This window comes from Rhinatrema bivittatum, chromosome 9, assembly GCF_901001135.1.
Source record: "Rhinatrema bivittatum chromosome 9, aRhiBiv1.1, whole genome shotgun sequence".
Taxonomy (NCBI): domain Eukaryota; kingdom Metazoa; phylum Chordata; class Amphibia; order Gymnophiona; family Rhinatrematidae; genus Rhinatrema; species Rhinatrema bivittatum.
The window spans coordinates 15,280,845-15,302,360 of record NC_042623.1 but is presented as its reverse complement, the minus strand read 5'-3'; the positions used below and the strand labels follow the sequence as shown (position 1 = coordinate 15,302,360).

At 41.3% G+C, this 21,516-nt stretch overlaps 1 protein-coding gene across 2 annotated transcripts in view; it reads left to right on the top strand.

Moving 5' to 3' along the window:
- TAF3 (TATA-box binding protein associated factor 3) overlaps positions 1–21,516 on the top strand; it is a 251,788-nt gene that overhangs the window by 171,661 nt on the left and 58,611 nt on the right. For both annotated transcript variants that reach the window (XM_029615440.1, XM_029615441.1), the window contains one exon: positions 11,628–13,411. In XM_029615440.1, coding sequence (XP_029471300.1) covers positions 11,628–13,411 — 1,784 coding nt within the window. The remainder of the gene's footprint in view (positions 1–11,627; positions 13,412–21,516) is intronic.

Here is a 21,516-nt window from a genome sequence, read left to right as displayed (position 1 = left end):
ATGTTACGTAAATATCTATCTTCCCTGATATATTTCTTTATTTAATTTAAGGTTTTTCTAGACCGACATTTGTTGGGAACATCATATCGGTTTACATAAAACAGTAAATGCAGTGTAAAAGTTTTACAAGGAATGTTATAACTTCAAAACATAAGAGGGGAGGGATGCAATGGGAGATGAGGGGGGGAGTAAATAAAAAGTGCAAGTTAACTTCGATACATAAGATTTTAACTTTGATGCATGAACAATTTAACTTCAACTAACATAGAATGGGATGATAAAATAAAATACTAAAATCAGGGGTCATAAGGGGATGTGGAGAGGAATAGGGCGAGGTATATTCATAAAAAGTTGCTTAAGGAATAGAGGGGGTCAGAAGGGGGAAGGGGAGGGAAAAAAAGAGAGGGTGAGGAGGTAAATCAAGTAATAACTTGCTTAAGGAATATATAAAGTGCGATTCAAGGGTTTACCCAAAGGTAAGATTGTAAAGCGGGTCTAAAAGGTAATGCATAATGAGGGGAGGAGGAGGGATACAGGGGCCTGTAGTTGAGGCAAGGAGTTTAGAGGGCAGAAGGAGGGAGAGGAGAGGGAGATGCCGAGAGGCGGATGGAGGGGAAGGGAGCTCAGGTGATAGCCTGTTTAAATTGAGCCCATAGTGCATAGCATGTGTGCTTCCTTATGTCATATCTCACTGGTTATAGTGTGTATTGGATGACCAGCGAGTTGGATCTGGGAAAAGCATTAGATGTAGTGTACTTAGATTTCAGTAAAGCCTTTAACACGGTTCCACCTAGGTGACTTGTAAATAAGGTGAGTGCCCTTGATATGGACCCTAAAGTTCTGGGTTAGAAATTGGTTGAGTGGGTGGGCGAGAAAGAGTAGAAGTAAATGGCGTTCACTCCAAAGAGAGAGGCATTGTTAGTGATGTGCTGCAGGGAGTAGTCCTTGGACCGGTTCTTTTCAACATCTTCATAACTAATGTTGCAAAAGTACTATCGGGAAAACTTTGTCTTTTGCAGATGATCCCAAAAAATACAACAGGGTAAACACCCATGAAGGTGCAGAAACCATGAATAGGGATCTAGTAGAAGCTTGGGGAATGATCTAGAGTAGAGCTTTCCAAAGTGTGTGTCGCGACACTTTAGTGTGTCGCCTGCAGTGTATCGTGCAAGCCCGGTGCACATGACGGGGCAGAGCAAGTGGTATACCGAGGAGAGGTCAGGGGGAGCCAATGCGGTCGCCGGTGGACCTCATCCCACTGGCGGCTGAGTAGTGAAGTATCGCTGTGCTGTGCTGTGCTGTGTGCCGGACACACACAGCAGGAAGATTGGCAGGGCCGTGGTGGAGCTCACATGCCAGAAGAATGCTGGGCTGCATAGAGAGAGGAATATCAAGTAAGAAAAGGGAAGTGATTATCCCCTTGTACAGGTCCTTGGTGAGACCTCACCTGGAGTATTGTGTTCAGTTCTGGAGACCGTATCTCCGAAGAGACAGAGACAAGATGGAGGCGGTCCAGAGAAGGGTGACCAAAAAGGTGGAAGGTCTTCATCAAATGACTTATGAGGAGAGATTGAAGAATCTAAATATGTACACCCTGGAGGAAAGGAGGAGCAGAGGTGATATGATACAGACTTTCAGATACTTGAAAGGTTTTAATGATCCAAAGACAACGACAAACCTTTTCCATAGGAAAAAAATCAGCAGAACCAGGGGTCACGATTTGAAGCTCCAGGGAGGAAGATTCAGAACCAATGTCAGGAAGTATTTCTTCACAGAGAGGGTGGTGGATGCCTGGAATGCCCTTCCGAAGGAAGTGGTGAAGACCAGAACTGTGAAGGACTTCAAAGGGGCGTGGGATAAACACTGTGGATCCATAAAATCAAGAGGCCGTCAATAAAGAGTGGGTGGCTCGCCAGAATGACGGCTACTGCCTGGAGATAATACCCTTATTCAATAAACATACACATGGTTACTGTGACTCCAACATCGCTCTAAGCTACAACAGCAAGAGGAAATGTGGAAAAAAGGATTCGCACTCACAAAGTGGGGAGTAGCTGGCTTGTTACGGCGGTTACTACCCCAAACCAAATAAGCCTGATACTTCACTTTCAATGCATATCCAGCATAGCTCTCTGCTTCAACGGCAGGGGAGAAGAAAAACTGATACTTCACGCATATCCAGCATAGCTCTCTGCTTCAACGGCAGGGGAGAAGAAAAACTGATACTTCACGCATATCCAGCATAGTTCTCTGCTTCAACGGCAGGGGAGAAGAAAAACTGATACTTCACGCATATCCAGCATAGCTCTCTGCTTCAACAGCAGGGGAGAAGAAAAAAGGATTCGCACTCACAAAGCGGGGAGTAGCTGGCTTGTTACGGCGGTTACTACCCCAAACCAAATAAGCCTGATACTTCACTTTCAAAGCATATCCTGCTTCAACGGCAGGGGAGAAGAAAAACTGATACTTCACGCATATCCAGCATAGCTCTCTGCTTCAACGGCAGGGGAGAAGAAAAACAACCAATAAGGGCTGAATAACACAGTCTGGGTAAAACAAATAAGCATGGGTGTAGCTTGCTTATTGCGGCGGTTACTTCCCTTACTACCCATAACTAATCAAGCTTGATATTTCACTTGGTTGCAGCTCCATCACTGCTCTCTACATTAATGGTGGGGGTGGAAGGGAAATAGAACCAAAGAGCTAAGAGAAACAGATAAGTATGAGAAAAAAAATGTGAAGCTTGCTGGGCAGACTGGATGGGCCGTTTGGTCTTCTTCTGCCGTCATTTCTATGTTTCTATGTTTCTATAAAAAGGTTGCGTCCAAACTTGCAGGTGCTCCTCCTTCCTGCCTGCGCGGCCCCGGAAGAAAAATGTTGCTGGAGCCAAGCGGGCAGGAAGGAGGAGGAGCATCAGCCGTGTGCAGAAGAGGAGCAGCATTGTTGCAGTGGGCTGAGAAGAGGAGGAGGCCCGGTAGCAGGACCTCCGCCGCGGATCAGCCCGTGAAGATCAGGGCCGCTGCCACAGATCGGCCCGAGAAGATCAGGGCCGCCACCGCCACGGATTGGCCTGAGAAGATCAGGGCCACTGCAGAGCCCATCCTGCAGCGACCCGTGAAGAGGAGGCCCAGAGGCAAGAGACAGGCTGAGGGCCTGTAGAGTGTGTGCATGAGATGAGTTGAGAGATTGTTTGTCTGTGTGTGGGAGTGAGGACCTGAATGTTTGCAGAGACAGCATGTGAGAGTCTCCGTGTGTGTGAGAGACAGCATGTGACAGTGAGAGCCTGTGCTTGAGCAAGACAGCATGTGGGAGTGAGAGAGAGCCTGTGTGTGTGAGTCAGACAGCATGTGACAGTGAGAGCCTGGGTGTATGAATGATTGTATGAGAGAGAGCATGTGACAGTGAGAACCTGACTGTGTGTTTGAGGGAAGAAGATAGATGGAGAGAAAAGAAATAGAAAAAAAGACAATATGAAAGGAATTGAGGGACTCCTCTCTGGGAGTCCCTCAAGGCTCATCTTTATCCCCTACACTCTTCAACATTTATCTATACCGCTCTGCCATCTCCTCTCCAATCTAAAACTAATCCATTACATCCACGCAGACGACGTGCAAATATTCATCCCGGTTACGGAATCTATACAAAAAAACACTAGATCTCTGGAACAACTGCCTCCAAGCCATCAACAACCTGCTCATGAGCCTTAACCTAATCCTTAATTCCAATAAAACCGAATTACTCCTCGTTTCACAGGACAGTAACTATTCTATGTCTGACTTATTCCCTATTAGCCAACATTCCCTCTCCACTCGTCAGAAACCTCGGAGTCATCATGGACAATCAATTAAACCTAAAAAGATTTATAAATAATACCACCAAGGATGGATTCTTTAAACGGCAAGTCCTGAAACGACTCAGACCGCTCCTCCACTTCCAAGACTACCGGTCAGTTCTACAAGCAATCATTTTCTCAAAAATTGACTATTGTAATTCCCTCCTACTCGGCCTTCCAGCTAACTCCATAAAACCTTTACAAATGCTTCAAAACGCTTCAGCCAGGATTCTAACAAAGTCTAACAAAAGAAATCATATCACCCCCATCTTAAGAAACCTTCACTGGCTTCCTATCAAGTTCAGAATCTCTTACAAAATACTAACAATCATACACAAATCTATACACAAGCTCATTCCACTGGATCTCAATATCCCTTTGCATCCACATACAACCTCCAGACCGGTGAGAACAACATATAGAGATACTCTCCTCGCCCCCATTAAATAAACGCTCTCTGTCGACAGCGGGCCCTGCGCAGTGGAACTCTCTACCTCCAGAACTCCGGAAGGAACCTTGCCCAATCACCTTTAAAAAGAGACTCAAAACTTGGCTGTTCGAACAAGCTTTTCATCCATACCAATAATCTCCCTTCTTTTATCCAAACATGTACACCAAGTTCCGTGACACCAAGACACTTAGCCAGGTTTCAGTATTAATTTTCATTTCTGTTTAGTAACACTGTATTCGCTTTTATCTTATTTTTATTTTATTTTTTCCCAAGTTTCTTGATCCAAGTTTCATCTACCTGTTCGATGTAATCACACTCTTTCATGCGTGTTTTTAACATTATAATGTAAACCGAAATGATATGTAACATTGCTACATGAATTTCGGTATATAAAAATGTTAAATAAATAAATAAATTGGCAAAAAAATAAGAAACGGAAGGTGGAACAAAAAAGCCTGTGACCAACCGATTGGAAAACTAAGATCAGACAGCAAAGGTAAAAAAAAATAAATTACTTACTTTTTACTGATTGGCACAATTAATCTTTGGTAATGTGCAAGAGTAGCACTTTCTCTATGTGGATCTCACAAAGTATTAGATCAACATGGAGGAAGTGGAAACCCACGGGGCCTGCACAGAGGAGGCAGCAGAATGGGCTTCAGTGCCAGTAGCAGCAATCAGCACCTCCCCAATAGCCATGCGGCATCAGTGACGGTGGCAGCAGAGGAATGAGAGAGGCTCCGAGGTTGCTGGCAAAAGAAAGAGAGGGGGGTCTGCCTTTAGTGTGTGCATGTGTATGAATGGGAGTCTGTCTGGGGGTGTATGTGTGTGAATGCATGGGTGCCTGCCTGAGGGTGTGTCTGTGTATGAGAATGAATGGCTGTCTTCCTGGGATTTGTATGTGTGAGAATAGGTGCCTGCCTGTGTGTGGTGTATGTGTGTGTGAGAATGAATTGGTGCCTGCCTGCCTGCCTGGGGCTCTGTATGTGTGAGAATGAATGTGTGCATGCCTGGGGGATGGGGAGGGAGTGGTGTAAAAAAGAATGGGAGCCTGCCTGGGGGTCAGTTTGAGTGTGTGAGAATGACTGGGAGCTTGCCTGGGTGTGTGTGTTTGTATGAGAATGATTGGGAGCTTGCCTGGGTGTTTGTGTGTATGTGAGGGAGCCAGAGAGAGTGAGAGCATGAGTGTGTATGAGAAAATCCAGGGGAGTAAGAGTTTGTGTGGTGGGTGTGTGTGGAGGGGGAGAGAGTGTCTTAGAGCCTGAGAGTGTGTTAGTGTCTGTGAGAGCGAGAGGTTATGGTGGGTATAAGAGCATGAATGTGTATGTATGTGACAGTGTATGTGTGAGAGAGAAAGGACATGTGAGTATGTGTGAGAGACCTCCTAATCCTCGACAATATCAGGGTGACTGGAAATCAAGAGCTCCCACGTATGGAAGGCAGGGGCTTTTTCAAATCCTTATTAGTTTTAATTATTGGGTGTTATTTGATATAGGTGATGTTTTGAAATATTTTATTGGTGTTTGGGAAATTGTAAAAAAATGTATATGATTTTTATTAATAGAAATTCTAGTTTTAAAATATTCCTTTATTAGTATGGTTTTATTATTATAACTGATGCTTTGTTTCTTGATTTTATTTGTTTTATGAGGAATGGTGGTTCTGTTTTTCCATTGTTAATTCACAGAGTCTGGCTTCTTGGGGTTTCCATTTCAGTTTTTTGTCTAATTTGTGCTCCTTTATTTTGTATTCTGTATTTGGTGAGGGTCTGTCTCTGCTCTGTGTGTGTGACCATGATGAGAGATTCTGCTAGCATAGAGATCTGGTTTGTTTTGTTTCCTCAGTAGGTGGTGTATTGGTATTCTAGGACCCAGTGTAATATTTACCCTTGCTTTTTCACAGTTAGGGTTATTGTGGTTTGAGTCCTTGGTGTTATTACTGTTATGTTACGATGGGATTGCAGTATAGATTTTGAGTGTCTTTTTTTGCGGGGTTTTGTGTTACCGGTAGTTCACAATGTGCATGGCAGTGGAAGGTGTTTGTGCTGCTGTTACTGTGAGGTGACACCAGAATTTGAAAATATCTTTTAGTATGATGAGCTGTAAAGGAAACATCCAAGCTCCATTGTTTGGGGGAATTTCAGTAGATGCACAGAGTTACAGAACTGGAGGTGCAGGATTTATATTGACATTATGTCCCTTCCTATATATTCCAGACTTCACTCTCATAGCCATATAGAATTAGTTGAATGAGGCTATCGAATAATTTTATAGTGTGAAACTGGCCAGCTTTTTAAAATTACGCAGAAGACCCTTTGGACTTCTTTATTAACACCAAATATTCAAAAGCTGTGTTCATCCCATCAAGCTCATATATCTCATTAAAGAGGTAAATTGAATATTTATTTATTTATTTATTTAAATACTTTTGATATACCGATACTCAAGACTGGTGTCTTATCGTACCGGTTTACATTGAAACAAGGGGTAACCAATTAACTATGAGAATAAATAAATAAAGTTACAAAGAACAAGGGGTTTACAGGATGGGAGAGTAGAGAGCGAAAGCAAAACAATTAGTATAATAAGTTATACATAACTAAGATTTAAAATAACGGAGTTTAACAAATAAATGAATGTAGCAGGCTTAGACAATAGATTAGTCTTTAGGTCTATAAAGTTGCCGGTTATAATAACACAATAACTTTGTTTTATTATTGTTACTCATAAATTATAACAATAACATTAATCTTGGAATATTATATATATTTAATATAAATGAAAGGTTTTCACAAGATAGGTTGTGTCGTGAAACATTTTATTTATGTATATATTTAAGGAAACATACATATATTATCGAAATACATTTCCTTCGTTTAACCTTTAACCTCTGGTTTGCTAGTAGACTGAATTACTGTGTCATGAAATTATGTTTGTCTAAAACGTGTGTCACCAACATGAAAAGTTTGGAAAGCTCTGATCTAGAGTCTGGCCGCTATAGTTTAATGCTGAAAAATGCAGCATCCTGCATTTGAGCTGCAAAACTTCAAGAAAGCAGCCCAGTGTAGAGCAGTGATGGCTAACTCCAGTGCTCAAGAGCCACAAACAGGCCAGGTTTTCAGGATATCCACAATGAATATGCATGAGAGAGGTTTGCATACAGTGGAGGCAGTGCATGCAAATCTTCCTCATGCATATTCATTGTAGATATCCTGAAAACCTGGCCTGTTTGTGGCACTCAAAGACTGGAGTTTGCCATCACTGGTCTAGAGGGTGAAATTCTTCTAAGCTTGAAATCCCCTTGTTGCCAGCATTAGTAGCATGAGATCTATTTAATGTTTGGGGACTTGGATATGCCACTGTTGGAGACAACATACTCAGCTTAATGGACCCTCGGTCTGACCCAGTATGGCATATCTTATATTCATAAGATTGGGATCTGAGGTGATTGTATCTGATAATCTTAAAGTGGCCAGGCAAGTAGTTGAGGTGATGGCAAAAACCAGAAGGATGAGGAATAGTCAACACAAAAAAAAAAAAAAAAAGGAAGAGATATTGCCCCTGTTTAAAATCCCTGGTGAGACCTGATTTGGAACATTGTATACACTTCTGGAGATGGCACCTTCAAAAGGATATAAACCAGATGGAGATAGTCCAGAGGGTGGCTATTAATATGATCAGTGGTCTTCCTTCTAAAGCAAAACCACAAACAGGCCTTGTTTTTAGAATATCGGAATGGATGTTATTTATTTGCATGCAGTGAAGACTGTGCATGCAAATCACTCATACATATTCATAGTGGATCTCTGAAAAAACATCTGTTTGTGGCTCTTGAGAATTGGAATTGGTCACCCCTGGCATATATGGACACTTAAAGATCTAAACATGTATACCTTAGAAGAAAGGGAGGATCGGAGTGATATGGGGCATTAAATACATGCAAGGTACCAATGCACGGTAGGTGGTCCTCTTTCAATAGAAAGGAAGCTCTGGAACAAAGGGGCATGGGATGAGGGTGAAAGAGGGTAGACTTAGGAGTAATCTAAGGAAATATTTCTTTAATGAGAGGGTGATGGTGGCAGAGATGAGGACAGTATCTAAATTCAAGAAAACATGGGAGATTAGCACAGGGGATCTCTGAGGGAGTGGTACAGATTGTAGAGTTGAGCAGTTGATGTATATGGGCAGACTAGATAGGCCATCTTCTGCCATCTGCTTTCTTTGTTTCTATGTATTGCCAAAAGACAAATAAAAACAAAAATCAAGTATTTGGGATTTTAAAGCCTCATTATGTTGGATTTATTATGCCAATAAATTTAAGTATCTGGGCCAAGCTACACGGCATAATGGCTTTTATATTTATTATTTTGCAGTGCATTATTTTTAGCCTACTTTCCAAAGGGATAGAAAACTTCTGAGATTGTTATGCCTGTGTCCATGATCCCCAATGCATTCCCAAATAAGTTTTCTATTTGGTGGATATGTCAGAAGGGATATAAGGATGCTAACTGTCATGGCTTTTTTCATATCCATGCATACATGCGCATTACGGACACATCCATATCCCAGAAAGTAGACTAGATTAGTTCTGGGTGAAATTTCTTGTTTTGAATTCTGCATTAGAACAAAGGGAAATTAATTTACCTGATGGAATATCATGTTCTATCTCTAAAAACAATTATATAAAAAATGACCTTGTGATATTAAACGGGTTCTCCTATCTTTCGGGCCGATACAGTAAAAACGCGCGCGCACAGGCCACTCTCCACGGGTTCGGAAACCGGACGCCGGCAAAATTGAGTGTCCGGTTTTCGAGCAGCAGGCCTATTTCAAAATTTTTTTTTCTATTTTTTTTTAACTTTCAGGACCTCCGACTTAATATCGCAATGATATTAAGTCAGAGACTGTACAGAAAAGCAGTTTTTACTACTTTTCTGTGCACTTTCCCGGTGCCCGGAGAAATTAGCGCCTACCTTTGGTTAGGCGCTAATTTCTGAAAGTAAAATGTACGGCTTGGCTGCACATTTTACTTTCTGTATCACGTGGGAATACCTAATTGGGCCATCAACATGCATTTTCATGTTGTGGGCGCTATTAGGTTCGGGGGGGTTGGACGCGCATTTTGGACGCATTATTACCCCTTACTGAATAAGGGGTAAAGCTAGCGCGACCAAAACACATGTCTGATCGCAGGGTAACAGTGCACTCCACCGGAGTGCACTGTTACCCTGCGGAGTGCACCGGAGTGCACTATACTGTATCGGCCCGTTAGAAAGATGTTTGCTTCTCAGTGGAAGCTTTCAAATCCAGTGTGTTGTCGTATATAGCTAACCTGTACAGTTCCATAAGAGAACTTTGCAAGAGTGTGTGTGATTATGTCAGTAGTTTCCCAGAAGGCCATGTAGTCAGTATTTGTGTTAAGTTTATGAGCAAGGTAGAGAGGAATGTTAATGTTATGTCCTCTTAGCAGGATTTGAGCATCCATTGTTAAAATCATGAGTTATTCTTTGATTCTAGATTTAATGCATTTTCTTCATTGTGGTTTTCTACATATCTGGGTTTAATTATATGTGATGACTTTATTTTGTTATCCTATGTTTTATTGCCATAATATATAAATTACTAAGTTCAGTTTCTTATAAAATGCAATACAATACACAGAGTGCATTCAAAAGGTATTCAGACCCCTTCACTTTTTCCATATTTTGTTACAGCTTTATTCTAAAATGGATAATATGCATTTTCCCTCTTAGTCTGCATACACAAAACCCTATAATGACATAGTGAAGTCAGGTTTGTAGAAATTTGTGCAAATTAATTTTTTTTAAAAACCTGAAATATCACATATACGTAAATATTCAGACCCTATACTATGACACTCAAAAGTTGAATTCAGGTGCATCCTGATCATCCTTGAGATGTTTTTCCAACTTTATTGGAGTCCACCTGTGGTAAATTCAATTGCTTGGACATGATTTAGAAAGGCACACCCTTGTCTATATAAGCTCCCACAGTTGACAGTTCATGTTGAAGCAAAATCAAAGCCAAGAAGTAGAAGGAATTGTCTGTAGACCTCCGGGACAGGTTTGTGTTGTAGCACAGATCTGAGGAAAGGTATAGAAAAATCGCTGCGGCATTGAAGGTCCCAAAGAATATAGTGACCTCCATCATTCTTAAATGGAAGAAGTGTGGAACAACTAGGACACTTCCTAGAGCTCACTGCCCACCCAAACTGACCAGTCAGGAGAGAAGGGCCTTGGTCTGGGAGGTGACCAAGAACCAGATGGTCACTCTGACAGAGCTCCAGAGTTTCACTGTGGAGGTGAGTACCTTCCAGAAGGACAACCATCTCTGCAGCACTCCACCAGTCAGGTCTTCATAGTAGAGTGCCCAGTCAGAAGCCACGCCTCAGTAAAAGGCACATGACAGCCCACTCGCAGTTTGCGAAAAGGCACGAGAAGCAAGATTCTCTGGTCTGATGAAACCAAGATTGAACTCTTTGGCCTGAATATCAAGCGCCATGTCTGGAGGAAACCAGGCACTGCTCATCACCTAGCAAATACCATCCCTACAGTGAAGCATAGTGGTGACAGCATCATGTTGTAGGGATGTTTCCCAGCTGAAGGAACTGGGATACTAGTCAGGATCGAGGGAAAGATTAATGGAGCAAAGTATAGAGAGATCCTTGATGAAAACCTGCTCAGAGCCCTCTGGATCTCAGACTGGGGCAGTGATTTATCTTCCAATATGACAGTGACCCTAAGTACACAGTCAAGACAACACAAGAGTGGCTTTGGGACAAGTCTTTGAATGTCCTTGAGTGGCCCAGCCAGAGCCCGTACTTGAACCCAATCGAACATCTCTGGAGAAACCTGAAGATAGCCATGCATCTATGCTTCTCATCCAACCTGACAGAGCTTGAGAGGATCTGCAGAGAAAAATGGGAGAAAATCCCCAAATCCAGGTGTGCCAAGATTGTAGTGTCTTGCCCAAGAAGACTTGAGGCTGTATTCGCTGTAAAGAGTGCCTGAACAAAGTTCTGAGTAAAACGGTCTGAATACTTAAGTAAATGTGATATTTCTTTTTTTTTAATTAATTTGCACAAATTTCTACAAACCTGATTTCACTTTGTCATTATGGGGTATCGTGTTTAGATTGAGAAGGGAAAAATGCATATGCATTTTAGAATAAGACTGTAACGTAATAACATGGAAAAAGTGAGGAAGTCTGAATACTTTCTGAATATGTGTGGGTTTATGTGTATATATAAAATATTAGTTTATGAAAAAAGTAAGTTTGTGTCCTAGTACACTGGAGTAACATTTTCTCATTCTGTTTTCTACAGAGGAAGAAGAGGAGCAGGTACCCACTGATGGAGGTACATCAGCAGAAGCCATGCAGGTCCCTCTGGAAGAGGAAGAAGAAATGGAAGAGGATGAGGCTATTAATGATGAAAACTTCTTGAGTAAGAGACCATTAGAAAGTCCTGAAGCTGTGGAAATGCCCCCTATGAAACGACCAAAATTAGCCGGTGGTAAAGGAGACATTATAGAGGGAGCACTGGAACCTCGAGAACCTCTCAGTTCAATAAACTCTCAAAAAGTGCCACCCATGCTTTCACCAGTTCATGTACAGGAGAAGTCAGACTTAGTTCATGTATCACCAGAGCCACCAATGCTAGCTCTGGTTTCAAAATCACAGGCTCCAGCTCCCAAAATCTTAGAATCAAAAACACTAGTGCCCAAAACAAAAGGAAAAGTTAGTTCACCGGGGCAGAAAACGAAATCACCTAAATTGACTCAGTTGACAGCTGTTCTTGGCAGTCCCATACGTTCACCAAAAACTGGGCCCAAAGAGAAAAAATCACCTGGACGTGCCAAGAGCCCCAAAAGTCCCAAGAGTCCTAAAGTACCAGTGCATGTTCCTCCGCCAACAGCCAAGCTGGAAACACCTACCAGGCCTCCTTTGACAGCAATATGTGAAAAGATGGGAAAAGAAAATATCCAAGTCATAACGGAGCCCACATCACCTGAACCGGAAAAACTGAGTAGTGAGAATCTGTCTAAGAAACCAGCAGTAGCAGATAAGACCATTGAAGATTCAATAGACGCTGTGATTGCTCGTGCTTGTGCCGAGCGGGAACCTGATCCATTTGAGTTCTCCTCTGGTTCTGAATCAGAGGGCGATGTTTTTACCAGTCCAAAGAGGCTCACTATTCCAGAGCCTGTAACTCCTAAATTGGCCATCTCTGCGAACAGTTTCAGCAAGGGAGGAAGCACTCCGGTGCCTTCTTCAGGTGGCACATCAAGCTCTGACACTTCTTGGACTATGGATGACTCTATTAATGAAGTAATTCGAAAAGCAAACATGGGCGCTTCTGCAAATATACCTGTTATCCAGCCATATTTGTCTTCTCCTTCTGCTTCCCCTCCAACTCCTGAACCACTGCTCAAAGTCTATGAAGAGAAAACTAAGTTAGCATCGTCAGTTGAAGTGAAAAAGAAGCTAAAGAAGGAGCTGAAGACAAAAATGAAAAAAAGAGAGCGAGAAAGGCAAAAGGATAAAGAAAAAAGGGACAGAATCAAGGAAAAAGAGAAAAACAAAGAGAAGGACAAGGAAAGGGACGCAAACAAAGAAACAAAGCTTCTGTGGAAAGAAATGGCCAAAGATGATGATTTTGATTATCACAAGTTCAAAATGAAAGATTCCGATGATGTTGATACAAAAGTAAAAGTCAAAGATGGCAGTGCCAAAAAAGAAAAGCATAAAGAGAAGAAAAAAGATAGAGAGAAGAGCAAGAAAGAGAAAGATAAGAAAGTGAAAGACAAGAACAAGGAAGACAAGCTGAAGGCTTCATCAGCGCCTCTTCTGTTGACTGCCAAAGACATAGCTCTACCGTTATTCAGCTCTCCCGCCACTATGAGGCTTCCATCTTTACCGTCTCTGTCTCCATTGCTTCCTGATAAACTGTTTGAAGAGAGGGAAAAAGTGAAAGAGAGAGACAAAAAAAGGGACAAGAAGGAGAAGAAGAAAAAGAGAGATAAGGAGAAAGAGAAGGAGAGAAAGGAGAAAGAGAAGGAGAGAAAGGAGAAAGAGAAGAAGGAGAAAGAAAAACACAAGCATGAGAAAGTAAGATACATTGCTATGAATGTTGTATCTGTACTTTTCTTTAAGTATTGCTGTCTAATTACAGAGATTTAGGGCCTAAGCTTTCCCGCAGTGGTTATGTAGGGGTGTAAACTACACAGCATGCTTGTTCCTGTCTATGCACCAGTGCATTTTGTGGCAAAAATAATAATATGTGTCATTTCTGCAAGGTTTTATGGCTCCTTTTGCATTGCAGTGTGTGGTCCATTGCATTGGTTTCCATAGGTAAATACATCTTGACTAGTTAATTTGAACAATTTGGGCCTGGAAAGAATCTAGAAGTTTTAGCAACAGTTCATTTTCAAAAGAGCTTACACTGTATTCACATTTACAGCCATTGTACCAGAGAATAGCGTAAATCCTATAGCAGGTATTCTGTAAGCAACAGCATACATTCAGGAGAGGTTCTGTAACATTGATTCATAGTAGCCTAACGGTTAGAGCAACAGACTATGAAGCAGGGAAACTTGAGTTCAAATCCCACTGCCACTCCTTTTGACCTTGGTCAAGTCACTTAACCCTCAAGTACAAACTTAGTCCTGGATTTATCAAAATGTGATACGTATCGCATGTGATAGCAAAAGGGGTGTGTTTTATGCTAATAGACAGTTTATCGCAATTTGCGTTAATACCTATGCGAAGAGCTAAGTTAGCGCAAATTGCGATAACTTTTTCACACTTTGCGATAAGTGCCAGACCTGTTGTATTTCCTGCATACAACCACTGGGGGACCAGTTTTAATGGTCCCAAGGAGCTCAGACGAGAGAGAGAGCTATTCCGTTTAGAAGGAGACCGGCGCACTGCTTGTAAGCAACCAGGATCCCTACACCCTCGGCCTAGAGTGACTGTAGTTTTGGCACGTATCGCAGAGTTCAAAAATTCTGTTTGCAACAAACTACTTTCAAATATAAACGAAGACCGGGTACGCTGCTGTTATATCACCCCAAACTTTCTGAAAAAGTTAATGGTACCAGATAACACATACATAAGAGAAATTTTAGGCAGCCCCTGTGTGGGGGCGAAACTCGGCCTGGGTTGGGCTTTTTTATTGGATTAACAAGTCTCCAAATAAAGATTCTGAACGGACATTACTTGGCATCTATCGATTGTGTTGCCCCAACGGCTTTTTTAGATCGCCTACCTCCTTGTTTTATCAATACAACCACTGGGGGACCAGTTTTAATGGTCCCAGGGAGCTCAGACGAGAGAGAGAGCGCGCGCGCCTAGCCATAATACCCTCTCCCTAGATAGGTATTTATATCCCTATGGGAGGCCCAGCTAGTAACTCGAGGTGTGGTTTAGGTATTAGTGTAGGGGGTTAGGGGCCACTTTGACATTCAGTGAGACATACGAACAGAACAGTGGTCTCTTGTGAAGATTTGATGACCTTCAGAGTGAGGAAACCCACTCCAAGATGAGATTTGGGCAAGGTTCTCTCAACCTAGCTTGATGTTATGTTCGTACGTCTCATTTTGAATGTCAAAGTGGCCCCTAACCCCCTACACTAATACCTAAACCTCACCTCGAGTTACTAGGTGGGCCTCCCATAAGGATATAAATACCAATCTAGCGTGAGAGCATTATGGCTAGGCTTGCTCTCTCCCTCTCCCTCTCCCTCTCTCTCTCTCATGGCGAGGCTGGTGCTCCAGGAGGCCTTTGAGGAGACATCGGGAAATGCGCTAACACCTTACCGCCCCATAACGTAAGCTATTGCATGGCTTAACACTACTGAAAACATTGTAGCTAAAATTGGCGTTAAAGCCGTGTGATAGGACTTCACAAACTTGTAAACCCAGCCCACTCCTGCCCCTAACTCCTCTTTTTTGGATTTGCATCGCACCATACGATATGGTTCTATCGCATGCATTAAAGGCATTTTCGCATGTGTTAAGGACTTATCGCATGCGTTAACGGGGCTTTTCTCATGCGATAAGCCCTTATCGCATGCGAAAATGCCTTAGCGCGTTTTGATAAATGAGGGGGTAAGATTGTGAGCCGTCTGGGGATAGGAAATACCTATAGTACCTGAATGTAATCCGCTGTGATGTACCAAAAGGCGGAATATAAATAAACAGAGATATAGAAGTGTTTCCTTATTACTCAGTGGCAACTCCTAATGGGCGGAGTTAGTCCACATTAGCCTAGTTCTGGTGGGACGTCGTGGGAGGGGGGGAGGGAGCATGATTTGTGGTCCCTGGCCAAGAACTGTCGCTGTAGTAATTCATTTGGAAGGGAGATATAAAATAGGGGAAATATCATGGGTAGCTGCAAATGAAGACTCATGGAAGCCTAAAAGATCAGGAGGAAACTACCAGCCCAAAAAAATAAAAAATTAATTGAAACATAAAGGTGATTAGAATTACCTAAAAATTGCTAACATTTTTTCTAGCTATAGCACAAAAGTATGAAATATTTTGCCCTCATTAGTAGTCACTACCTAGATTGGATGAGGGTTTTTGCCTCCGAAATTTAGCACTTTCTTGACTCTGAATGACTAAGCTATGTTACGTTGAAAGTAATAAATGCTCTTGCCTCACAGTTTACCATTTAAACCTAGAATATGATAGCTGATGGACCACAAAACCCATCCAGTCTTCCCATTTCTGCAGATGGTAAGACTGGATGGATTTTAGACTGGAAACTGGAAATAAATATCTTTGAGAAGCTCTTTAGGGCCAACAATGTGATTCTTTCATACAACAGATATTTTATATATATGTATGTGTGTCTGTGTGTGAATATAGTCTGGTATTGTTTCCATGTAAGTTTTTTCATGTATTACTTAAATATTAAAACTATTGCATAAGACCATAAGATATGTCATACTGGGTCAGACCAAGGGTCTATCAAGCCCAGAATCCTGACTCCAACAGTGGCCAATCCAAGTCACAAGTACCTGGCAAGTATCCAAAATTTAAATAAATCCCATGCTGCTAATGCTAGCAACAAGCAGTGGCTATTCCCTATTAATTAATAGCAGCTTATGAATAAAAGAATTTTCTCTGATTTGTTTTAAATATTCTACTTGCTAACCGCATGGAGTGTGCCCCCTAGTCTTTGTATTACCCGTCATGATTTTGTAGACCTCTCATATCCCCCCTCAGCCATCTCTTCTCCTGATGGACACATTTTTTTTTAGAAATGACTTTTGCTAATTCATGTTTTATTATCATAGTTTTGTGTTTGGTTTCTGGAAATTCATCCATAGGAACAAGTGTATGGAATTCATATGACTTCCATGTAAAATCTTTTGAATAGATTTAAGTTAATTGGCTAGAAAAGAAATCACATCATATATAAAATAGACATTTTAGACTATCTACTTCATATCTATATACAGTTTTGTGCAAAAGTGTAGGCACCCTTTATCGAATTATATGTTTCAATGAATTTCTAAGTGAATGGAAAGTGACATAACCTCTGCATGATACAAGTTAAACACATCTTTCTGCAATTTTTAATGCACAATTACTATTTGATTTTAAGATTGAAAATAAAACAGTAAATATGGAATATGCAAAAGTTTGGACATCCTTCTGGTTGATTCCTCATTGCTACTTTTTTTTTTTTAAACAAGTTGTTAATAAGGCACAAAAGGTTGATTGACTCATAAGGCCTTCATTTAATCACATGAAGGCAATTCCACAGTTGAACAAATACTCTGAGCATTCTAATCTCTCGGGTTGTGATTGTTCTGTCTTTCAACAACCATGGGCTCCTCTAAGCACCAGCTGTCAGGTTATTTGAAAATGGAGATGATAATCCACTCTTAGTCTTGGGGAAAGACTAGTAAAAGAATCTCTAAATACTTCCAGCTAGAAGTTTCAACTGTCAGAAACATTAAGAAATGGAAGCTACATGGAACTGTTGAAGTCAAGACAAGATTTGGAAGACCAAAAATATCTCTGATAGAACTAGCTGAAAACTTCATATCTGCAAAACAGAATCCACAGATCACTGCAGTTGACCTGCTGAAAAGTTTAGCTGATACTGGAGTACAGTGTTACTTATACAACAATTATCTGCATGGAGAATTGTCAGAGGGAAACCTTTTGCATGACCTCCTCACAAAAGCCATCTTCTAAAATATGTAAAATAAAAGTTTGTTATGCCTGATATTTTTTGGAACAAAGTGCTTTGGATTGAGTAAATGAAAATTGAACTATTCAGCTGCAACCACACAAGATACTGTAGTGACTTCCATTCCTTAATAGTGTTTCTGACAGTTGAAATGACTTACTGGAATTGTTTAGACATTTTTTATAGCTTTCCTCAGCTTTGTAAAAGTGAATCACAATCTTCATTTTCACATGCTCAGACAGCTGCTTTGAGGAGCCCATGGTTGTTGAAAGTAGACAAAACAATCACCACAATCTGGGAGATTAGAAGTGTCAGTATTTTGTCCAACTGTGGAATTGTCATCACATGGCTAATTGAAGGCCCAACAAGTCAATCAACTTTCTGGTACTTATTAACAACTTTCTGGGCCTTATTAACAACTTTCAAGTAAACAGTAATGAATCAACTGGAAGGGTGTCCAAACTATTGTACTTTTCTATTTGCAATCTCTGAAAATCATCAAATAGTAATTTTGTACATGTCTAGGTTGACTGCTTCTGTTTAGCTAAAGATTCATTGAAACATACAGTTTGAAGAGGGGTGCCGGAACTTTTGCATACAACTGTATAACCGTTACTTATGTACTCAGTGCCTTATTACTTTATGTAATTTACCTTGGGCTTACCTTTGGTAAAAGGCAGAATATCAAATGCTTATAAATAAATGTATCTATCTTAATGCTTTCATGTAACATTATTTATTTAAATTACTTGTCCCGCCAATCCAATAGATCTTGGTGGGTAACAGCATTTAAACATAAAATTAACAGTATACAAATAACGTACAGCAAATATAAACTATATCTATTAACTAGGCAAGGTCTGAACAATTTCCAAGCATGGTATTCATTAGTCTGCTCAATATTTCTTAAAATGTCTTCAATTTTCCAGAATGTATGCAGATCAGTTTTAAAACTAATTATTTTTCCATCTCTGCAAACAATTTTAACCCTTACAGTATGGCTTTGGATATTGAATAGGTAAAAGCTTTAATGGCTTAGGCCAAGGCATTTTGGTAATATACCCATATTTTAATAGTCCGATGAAACCCAATAGAAGGAAACTCCCCATTGTTATTTGATTGAGCCATGTTGTGGCATAGATGAGCACGCAGCTTACAAACCACAGGTCAGGTTGCAAGCACATGCCGTTTTATTTGTCTGTTTGGCGTTAACGTAAATGTTCTTGTCTCTGCCTTTCTCCGCCGTTAGGAGGTTTGCTAAGCTTGTGTAACTGCGCCATTGTCTTAGACCGAGATAACAGTGGAATACAGCGTTTGTATTGGCATTTGTTTTAATATTGTAATACTGCAGAAAGAATCTGCTCGGGTCTCTGGGGAAGGAAGGACATTTCCCTTTTTATGGGTGGCCCAGTCTTGCACAGGGAACAGTACTGTAAATTTCATCCATGCAAGAAGCTTTTGTTCTAGTCTTCACCCAGCCAGATGACCTAAAATTATTTGGGATGCTATCCTGGGTTGCTGTGGAGGCAAAAAAAAAAACCCCAGAATAAAATAACAAAATATTTGTTGCTGATACGTGTATCGATATGCATAGGAATGTGTAAGATAAATAACAATGTCAGATTAATTTGAGCCGATACATTGCTCTCGCTGCTTCCCCCTCCCTCCCCAAACACACGCACCCAGCCAGGTTTTGCAGGTCTTAACGACCTTTCAGGAAATCAAACGAAATGCCATCTTTTCAAAGAAGCTGTGGTATCCAGATCACATCCAAATAACTTGTGCTGGACCGAAAGGGGAGTTGCTAATCTAAGCCTTAACTTTTACGTTCAAAACCGGGACTCTTCCATGAAAGTCACTATAACCTGCTGTGATAAATTTGTCGCGGGAATGTTTTAATGTCATGAATGTTTATTTTCCAGGAGGAGTAGGGGGAGACATTCTTCTCCTTTCATTACTTTATCTCCCTAAATAACAGCAATTGTATACAGTTTGTTGCTAAACGAGCACACTGGTCTGTCACTCTCTCACCACTCCCTAGGTTCTTGCCTTCACCCCATCCTCTGAGATCTTTGTAAAATAATAATAATTCTGTCTGTACATTTTGTGCTGAATATCTTCTGAATAACTAATTGCCGATTCTAACAATGTCTGAGGCATTCCGGGTTATTTGTGTGCCGGGTTGGCTTGTAGGGGAAGGTTCGTAGCAGCTTTATTCCCCTCCTCCTGAAATTACATAGGTGGATGAAGGCTGGGGACAGGAAATTGCCACTTTTGGCCTTTGCATCTGCTCCTCATTCTCCTGGCATGTGCTTCCTGTTTGAAGAGGAAGTGCACATTGTGAGTTGTGGAAGCAGAACAGCTGCAGATATGGATTGAATTAATCACCGTTACAGACTCAGAAATTGTGCTGTCGTTGGTCCCTCAGCGCTGCCACCGTGCCTGGAGATGCCATTTGCCAGACCAGAAATTCCACTCACCATGGTGACCTGGCACCTGGGAATTTCACATCTCAGAAAGGAGGAAAAATAAGCAAAGGAGGGAGGAAGGGGTTGTAAAAAAAGTAAGAAGGAGGAAGCCAGTTTGTTTTGCCAGGGATGACGACCCTTCATGCAGGCTTGCTGGCACTGTGTGCGCGTGCATGCATTTAGGACATCAAGTATAATATGAATTATGCAAGTAGTGCCAGTGGTGGTGATTGAGTTAGGAGTTGGCATTCTCCTAGTTACTAATCCATGCCTTGTGTCCTAACAATGCCTTACCTTTCAGTGCTCCTGCTGACTGCCATGAACTTCATTACTTAAATTTACGTACACCATTTTATGTGACCGTGTATGCGATCTAATTTATTAAAGCTTTTCCTCATAGCTACAAATCATGTACTCCATCGACAAGCAAGATGAATAAGCCTCATATGTGGGTGATGGTATCTGACAATGCTGAGACAGAGTAATTCTTTAGAGGTCAGGAAAATCTGGAAAAGCTTTCTGAGCATGTGCAGGAACTCTGGCTCAGGCTATCCTATGTGTGTACCTCAATTCACTTTTTTTTCCTGTTCTGCTGACCTTTCATATGATTCAATATCTGGCCTTTCTGGTAACTAACAGACCATGGTACTTCAAGCAATTATAGTCATAAGAACATAAGAAATTGCCATGCTGGGTTAAATCAAGGGTTCATCAAACCTAGCATCCTTTTTCCAACTGAGGCCAAACCAGGCCACAAGAACCTGGCAAGTACCCAAACACCAAGAAGATCCCATGCTACTGATGCCAGAAGTAGCAGAGACCATTCCCATAGTCAGCTTGATTAATAGCAGTTAATGGACTTCTCCTCCAAGAACTTATCCAAACCTTTTTTTAAACCCAGCTATACTAACTGCACTAACCACATCCTCTGGCAACAAATTCCAGAGCTTAATTGTGCGTTGAGTGGAAAATAATTTTCTCCCATTTGTTTTAAATGTGCTAAATGTTCTTATGAGAGCACATCACCTGTGTCTGAGAGAGGAAGCTGTGTGGGAGTATATGTGTCTGAGAAAGGAGGCTTTGTGTTCGGGAGTGTGCATGTGTGTTTGGGAGTGTATGTGTGTAAGAGAGAGGAGGCTGTGTGTTTATTGGAAAGTATGAAGGTGGGTGTGTTAGGCTTTAATTGTGGTAGAGAGCAAACTTGAATGAGAGAAGCTGCATTATGAGTATAGTTGAAATATTTTATAAAACAAAGTATATTGAGGGGGGTGCCTGAAAGCTAAGTAATGAGTGGATCAACAATTGACAGTAGTGTGAAACATTTACCCCCTCCCTAGCTCCCCTCCCAAAGCATGAAGTTTAGTAAGGTGTCCAGCTATGGTCCAAGGAAAATTATATGCTTTATATAAGCATCCTCCCCATGTGAATTGCGCAACCTTCAGCTTGGAAGTTCCCACTCATGGCTGATTTGATCCTGTTTGTCAACGGAGAAAGTGAAGTTGCATACCTGTAATGAGGATAAACCAGCCACACAATCCC